Source organism: Austrofundulus limnaeus, unplaced genomic scaffold (genome assembly GCF_001266775.1).
Source record: "Austrofundulus limnaeus strain Quisiro unplaced genomic scaffold, Austrofundulus_limnaeus-1.0 Scaffold6, whole genome shotgun sequence".
NCBI lineage: Eukaryota > Metazoa > Chordata > Actinopteri > Cyprinodontiformes > Rivulidae > Austrofundulus > Austrofundulus limnaeus.
The window spans coordinates 3,709,522-3,717,794 of record NW_013952408.1 but is presented as its reverse complement, the minus strand read 5'-3'; the positions used below and the strand labels follow the sequence as shown (position 1 = coordinate 3,717,794).

The following is an 8,273-nucleotide window of genomic DNA, read 5'->3' as shown; positions in this document are numbered from 1 at the left end:
AGAGAGAGCCCTGGGCAGTCTTATCTGATGTGAATTAAATTTCACATTGACGTCAAACACTCAGGTAGATTTATGTTTCACTTCCTTTGAACTTCTTTTCTCCAGCCCACCAAAGATTTCTTTCTGCATTTTTTKAACCATTTTCTGGACACACACCATATCTAAATTAATTACAAGATGATGGAAGCTGAAGAAATATGTTCCTAAGTGAAGTGATAGCCTCTCAAACACACAATGGGAACTCAGAAAACCTACAAATCTTTGTGTTTGTGCACAATTACACCAAAACTGCTTTTTGCCATCATACTCTTCAGGGAGCAAATCACTTCATCTGCGTTGCCATTGTGGTAAATGACACTTATACAGCACCTTTACCCATCTTTCAGCCACTTCTTTGGCCCTCTTCCACCCTTCAGAAGTCCCAATAAAACCTGGTTGCATAATAAAGTACAACAGCATTTAGGGTTTGGGCAAGAACAACCAATTAAAAAGGAAAATGAAAAGGCATTTTCAGTGAAATGTTATTGTTTAAGGAAGCAACCTTGGGGAATAATACCCCATAAAAAGGCAATATGCCACACTGAGATTAAGCTGGCCCCTCGGGAAATGAGCTCTCACTAATGACTACTACTAATAGTAACACATGAGTACACAGTTGTCATCACAAAACTGGCAGATATAGGCAGCAAGAGTTCATTTAAGCTCTTTTCAGGAAAGGAGGAACAACCTACCGTAATTGTTTGTTTATGTAAAAATGAAAAAATATATACAACTACACCAAATCTATATTCTTTGTTCTCTTCAAGTGTTAATATAAAAAATGGCAAAATTGCAGAAACTACACGTTGAAGCTAAATGTGAAAATGTCTCCATTAAAAAGCAGATAAGGAGCTACATTTTAAAGTGAAGAAAGTTGAAACCTAAAAGGGTGAGATGAACTACACTTATATAAAAAAAGAAGTTAAGCACCCAGAGGGAATGATCTAATTTAGACATAATTTGATACACTTGCAGACCAGCAATGGCTTTGTAAATTAGATTTCCATGAGCTAGTACATCTAGAATGGGTACCAAAGGGTTTACAGTAAGTAGTGGCATCATGAGTGGAGTGATAGTATTATCAGGAAGTTGCTGGAGGTTCTCATATACAGTCACAGCTAATGAAGGAGGTTTCCAATCATTGATAAGAAACTATATCGAGGGAAGACTCTGTTGTGTGTCAAGCCTTAMAGAACCTGTCTACCAACCAGACACAAGTGTTGGACACTACATCACTCCACGTCATCCTGTATCATGTTTCTACAGCTGGTGTCAGCAGGATTAGAGGTTCACTGTCTCATGTGTAGGCTACCATCAGCAGAAGAGTCTAACCCTTACCCTGCACAAGGCCACGCTCCGATGACAAAGAGTGTTTATGTTCATCCATAGGCTCTTTCAGAAGATGCCCTATGCCATTCTGACCACCTTGGTCTATTCAAAAGACATACAGAGGCTGAGAAGGAGGGACTGAAACCTCTGCAGTGCCTCTGCACCTCCGAGCATGGCAGTAACAGACACGGTGCTGTTGACGTCTGAAAAAGTGGGCCGGGGTAGCATCTCCATCTAAATAAAATAATGTGACATAGTGTAACTAACACATATCAGAGACCACCCAGCCATAGATTTCTTATGTTAAAACGTCATAACCGAAACAACATAACYGGTTTTGGGTTTGTTTGTTTGTTTGTTTTCCAAGACATGCGAACTCCTTGCTCTGGGTGCAGAGGAGGAAATAAATGCAAACTTTATCGGCACAGAGACTGGCTAAAAGTATGCAGCATTGGTGACTCCTGAACGTCCACAGGGAGCATCAACACGGAATGGGCCGTGGTCCTCTGAAAGAGCCTCATGACATACAGTAAGGCCTCCACATGCCTCCATCCAAACTGATGAAATTGACTCATTGTTGCAGCTGCATGATGAAAATCCCATCATTTTCTTCGCAGCTTCAAGTCTTCCACCTCTTGTCACAACCCGCTGGGAGAACTTTTCACTTCCCTCCGTATTAAAAAKTATTGTGTGATTGGTCAGAAGTTCATTGGTGTGTTTGTTTTTACTGAAAGTGCTCGGACGCTGCATTTTGCTTCATCTACTCGCTTCCAGAACGTTGTAACCGGAAGCAGTCAAACGGCCAAAAACTCATGGAAATGAAAATGACGTTGTGAATGGAGGAATCTGTCTGACAACTCAGACATATTTGTGTGAAAACAAACATGGAACAACAACAGCAGCGTGCCTCGACTGTTCGGCTTTGGCTTTGAGTATACTGGGTAGTATTCAATACCATGGATAAGGTCTGACTTCAGGTCACTTCTGGTAGTGATCTGGGGGATCTAATATCCTAAACTTGATGTCCATGTGTCTTASCCCTCCTGACACAGCACTTCAGAACAGTCTTTCAGCAATACAACACCTGTCCACATATATGTGTGTCTACAGACTTCCTGTGTCGGTGTCATGGTGAGGTCATCTCACCGGGTTCACTAGTTTTTAGCACATTAAACTATAAACTCTGACATTGTTGATCTGCTTGAATCCTAATTTCTGTAACATATATATACATATATATATTTTTTTTCAATGTTTGTTGATTTGAAGTGCATGGCTTGGTTTTTTATCTGTTTGAGGATTTAGTGTTTTTTTTCCTCTAACGAAATACTGCATGTTAAATTAATAAAAGGGATTTTCAAGTCCTTTAGTGAAAATTTCCTGCCTAAAGTTGCACCAATATGTTGGATACGGGAAAAATAGCATTAAAAATATTTTGTTTTATGTGTTCACTCTGATCCCTGCAAGGTTAAATACCAGATTTTATTGCCAGACCCAGACAAAAAAAAAGAAAAAAAGAAGACAAATATTCACATTTTTCTGCTGTTATGTGTCCATGAATGAAACGTCAGTGCAGAAAGGATCATGTAGGAGTCCCCGGGCTTCAATCCGAAAGTAAAATATCACCATCCTCAACCTTTACATTGGACATTTAATTAGGTTTCTAGCTGCAGCAAAGGGCAGTGAGGAGGAGAAAGAGCTGCTGCTGATTTCCCCCCAGGGCGACTCAAACTCAACCATAAAACACCGAATCTTGCACAGAAAGCAAAGTCACATTTATTCACAACACACACATACATCCCTCTACAAACAACAAAGTGAGTTTGTGAGCTCAGGAGTAAACAAATTAGGGAGGTGTTTACCAGACTTTCTTGTTCTTATAAGGTCCTAACACTCCTGCACCTGAGACTAACCTGTGAAAACCTGTCAAAGGTAAACACCTACAGTACATTTATATTTGGATCACAAAATGAGTGAGAGCAACAACAGCGGGCTGAAACTTCTCCTAAAGAAGGGAGTGATTGGAAATGGACTCCTCATCTCCAGAGGAAAAATGCAATTTCATGCTCCGGCTCAAGTCTGAAGGAGACCTCAAGGTTAACAGCATGAACCTGAAAAAGATCTTGGAAGTCCAGCGGGGCAACATCAACTCCTTAAAACATTTGGTGAAATCCAGGTTAAAGAAACACGTGATTTTAAAAGGAAGAACAGAGGATCTTAATGAAAACGAGACATGCATTTAAAATATTCCAGCTTGATCTTTCTCTTGTTGTTATTGACGAGCAACTATGTCATCACCCAGCCTGTTGCAGCCTTCCTGCTTGATGCAACAGACATCAGTAATTCACAGAAGCATTAAATAAGTAAGTATTTGTTGCATGTTTAAAAACTTTATCTTTGGTAAACAAGCACTGGTCCTAAGCAGTCGTGCGTGAGGCTGAATCTGGTCGTCTGTAGCCACAGCCGAGCTTAATCCGGTTCACTTGTTGATTGATGCCGTTTGGCTCAGAGCGGGTTTATCTGTGATTAGCTGTGCCAAACACTCTAACAGAAATATTGACATGTCTGGGTATCAAAGCATTGAATATAATAGTGTTTACTGCAGAAATGCAATTTGYTATTTCACCATTTTGGTCAAACCTTGAAAATAAYRACACGCRCAATCTCGTGAAAGTTGTAGGTGTGAATGATCCTCAGCCACTATCATATCAAAGATCAGCCCAATRTCTGTAAAACTGACTGAGTTACAGTAGGTTTTGTGTTTGCTAATGTTCAATAACAATGACAGCCAGGTGTGTAAATCAGATGGCCTTTAAAAGTGAATGAATTGTATGTTAATATCTGAAAGTTTCATTAAAATCTGCCCAGTGGATTATAAGATATTTTGCTAACAGACAAACAGGGTTGACTCCACTCCAACAGTTAATGCTAAGGTTTTAAGCAAAACTCGCATGCAGTGAGTACTTGCAGCATGTGTTGTGAGACTCTCTGCTTCAGTGGCASCAAATTTCAAAATAAAATCTGCAAAATGACCTAAATTATATTTGTGTTTTCTAAAGGTTTTGTGCAGCCATCTTGGATCGAGCGGACTTTAAAATGTAATCATAACCAAACATCAAATGATTTATTTCTGAAAGTTTCAAAAGAATCTGCCAAGTGGTTGATGAGTTMTTTTGCTACCARACCGACAATTTAWTCTATGGTTAAAGGCAAATAATTAAACTGAGGTCTCGTGCAATCTGTTCACAGAATATGTGATGGGGCTGACGCTCAGCTACTACCACACCAAATTCTAAAATATATTTATGTTTGCATTTTTTAAGGTTAGCAGCCACGTTGAAGGTYGGGAACACAAATGCACACACGAGCGAAAACATCTTGACCTGCCTTTCACCTTTCTGCAGTGAGGAGGGGGAAAAAAGATGATTTTTGCACTTTGTTTCTCGAAAGAGAATCGTGACTTTGCGCAAACCTGGACGAACATAGTTTACAATTTATGAGCTAACTCGCTGTGTAAACATATAAACATTTCATATGAAATACTTTTACGTAAAGGCAACCACAACAAAATGACCATAACCCCAAGTTCAATCATGCAGGGCTGTGGTGCGTTCAAGGCCCTTCCACTTTCCTGGACTTGTTCCCATAAAAGTACCAAAGCTGCAACTCTAAAATAAACATAAATCAAACTTCAGAGTTAAACTTAATCCAGATCTTCTGAACAACAAACGAGCTCAGAGTATCAGCACCAAAAGAAGCTAAAAGATGCTCAGCTCAGACACACAAAAACACACACTCTCCAATCTCAGCACCTACTGAGCTTCTAATTCAGATCATCTCCTGGTAAACACTTCACAGTCAGGGTGGGGGGRTGTTTTCACAAATTCATCATCATTCTTTCCCTTGAAGCTTTAAAACAGGAGAAAGACAGCAGCAGCTTATAACAGACCTTATAAATATTTGCAGACAGGCTACAATAAAACACGTTTTCCTAAAACTTTTATAAATAACATGCAAAAGTTAAAAATAAAAAAATAACTATAATCCCCACATGCAGGAACGTTCTGACGCTTTAAAACCTCCATGTTTTTGTCCCTGTTTCAACTCCACACGTGTTTGACTCAAATAAATAAATAAATAAATAAATAAATAAATAAATAAATAAATAACAAGCGTCTCTTACATCCTCGTCCTCTCGCACACACTTTATCCGGTGCAGGGCGCGCGCTCTGCCGTCGGCCAGCTGCGGACCCGTCTTGGTTCCGTTCTCCTCGTCCGCGACCTGGTGGCCCCCCAGGAGGTGGCTGGCCTCAGGTGGGTGCGGGAACGAGTTGGTGGTGTTGATCTTCCCGGTGAACCTCTGATACAGCGAGGCCATAATAATAATAATAATAATAAGGAACAATTCCCTCGTGCGCTTTATAAGGGTTAGTAAATGCGCATCTCTGGGTGATGATCTGTTAAAAGAGGAGGGGGAAAGTGATATCAATCTGAATCCTGCGCAGAGATAGTCCCTTCAGCTTTGTCCACGCGGGGAGACTGGGGGTCTTGGTGTCAATAGTTGCCCTCTTTTGTATTCAGGACACGCTGTCTCCACTCTTCAGTTTCCTGATGCCTCCTTTCCAGGCAGATAGCAGGCGGAAGTGCCGGGCTTTTCATCAGATAGTAGTCGATCATCAGCCGGCTGGATTGTCCGCAAAACAAAACAAAAATAAAATAAATAAAAAGGAGCCGGAGATAATGATTCGCACACCTTTCTTTCTTTCCTGTGTCCAGCTGATGAAGGACGCAGAGAGGTGTAGGAGCTGTCCTCTGCTCACGCGCTCTGCATGAGAAGTGACTTCTCTCCAGCTCCACGCGCCCTTTTTCTCCTCCAAGTCCGCGCCCGTTCAAACGCTCCGATTAACAAGTCCCACTCGTTTAGGAGCCCATGAATCAGGTTCTGTTTTTTTTTTCTTCTTTCTTTCTGTTTTTCTTTCTCCCTCCACAAAACGATCACAGCCTGGTCCCAGGACGGAGCTCGAGTGCCTCTCCGTGGCGCTGCGCACACAGGGCAGGCTGACCGACACTACACCTTCTGGGCTTATAGGCTGATGTCGTTTATCTCTTTTTATTTCTTGAAGTCTGACACTAAAATATATATTCAAAAAGGATGGATTTATAATTTGTTCAAATAAGAAAACGCTTGATCTCGTGCCATATTRTGCGATCTCGCGAGATGTGTCAGAGCTCAGAGAACGTTTTGGGGATGACTCTCAGCTACAACCACATCAGCTCAATATCTGTAAATCTGACTGAGCTATTGCCATTTTTTGGGTTTCCTTCTTTCATTTGGCTGCGGCGGCCATCTGAAGTTGGATTGACACCAGAAAGTAATCAGCTGTAGATGCACAGCCAGTGGTTACTTCCTGAGAGTTTCATTCAATTTGATCCAGTATTTTTTGAGATATTTTGCTAACAGACAGACACAGCTGACTCCAATAGTTAGAATTATTTTTTTTTTAAAAAATAGAGCTTGTTTAATTAGTTAGTGCTTGGGGTGTGTGGAACTGATTCTCAGTTATCTTCACACCAAATTTTAGCTTAACAACTTTAAAATTGACTGAGTTATTGTTATTTTTGGTTTTATTAATGTTGATTAGCTGTGTGTTGAACACAAATGATTTGTAGATGTCAATCCAAAGATTAGTTCCTGAGCGTAGCTTTTAAATATAGCAAACCTTTCACTGTCTTATTTACACACAAATAACTATATTTTGCACATATGATTTTCTTCTTTTTTTGCCAGATTCAAAACAACTTCCCCTTAAACTGTCATCTATTTTCTGCRCATCCCATTTTTAAGCCCTGAAACATGCAGGTGCCACATTTCTGCTGCTTTCCGGTGAACACAAAAATCTAAAGCTTTATGCAGTATGACTCTGGGGTCAAAATGTGCACACACACACACACACACACACACACACACACACACACACACACACACACACACACACACACATCTACACAGTCGTCAGCTTTCACTCAGACTGAGCTGTGTTTCTGGGTCATCCTCGCCAAGGGATAACTTCAAAGCAGAACTAAAATTCCAAACAACTCCTCACACACTTCTGTAGAAGAACCACTGCTGTTTCTCCCATTCAGTGTAATCAAGTTAGTGCTGCAATCATTCACAAAGAGCTTATCAAGGCAGGCCCACTGGAGCAACGGAAAGAAAAAAAAATATGTTTTTGACTTGAAGATAGAACAAAAGGGGGGAATTTCAATTAATTTTTTATTTATTTATGATGAGTCATCTCATGCGCCAAGAGAACCGCTGGAAGCTCATTGATACATGGCTGGAATAATGAATATAACCTCGATAAGAGTAAATGTATTTGGAATACGGAGTATTTGTTTCAAAGATGTGGAAATTCATTAAAAAGCAAAGATGTATGACTCCACAGCCTCAGCCTTTTTGTGTAATGCTGGATCAGCATTTACACTGTTCTCTATATTTCCATTTTTCTGTCTTTTACAATCCAAACACTTTGCTATTTTAACAATATCAAAATATTCGACTTATTCAGGTGATGGGTGCTCAGATTCTGTTTTTCGCAACTTTTATACTTTTCCAAATGTTTAACTTGGAAATTATTTTTTAGACAAAAAAAATTTAACTTTAAGGTTTTCGTCTCTTTTAGGTTTTCAGCCTTTTGCTATTTTTTAAATTTAATATAGCCTTTTGGCTTGCTTTTGCTACATTTGGTTTTTAGGTAGCCCTTTGCTACCATTTAGTTTTTTGCTATCTTTAGGCAGCCTTAGCTGTAAGCAAGGGATGGCATGGTGGCTCATGTTGGTAGATCTGCCTCTCAGCAAGAAGGTTGCTGGATTGAATCCCAGCCCAGGACCTTTCTGGGTGGAGT

At 40.2% G+C, this 8,273-nt stretch overlaps 1 protein-coding gene across 1 annotated transcript in view; it reads right to left on the bottom strand.

Moving 5' to 3' along the window:
• The window catches only part of dpp6b (dipeptidyl-peptidase 6b), a gene marked incomplete at its 3' end in the record, with an annotated part of 89,182 nt that extends 82,805 nt beyond the window's left edge, over nucleotides 1–6,377 (bottom strand). The window contains 1 exon segment of the mRNA XM_014030949.1: nucleotides 5,552–6,377. Within this exon segment, the coding sequence (XP_013886403.1) occupies nucleotides 5,552–5,746 (195 nt within the window).
• Between the last annotated feature and the right edge of the window lie 1,896 nt (nucleotides 6,378–8,273).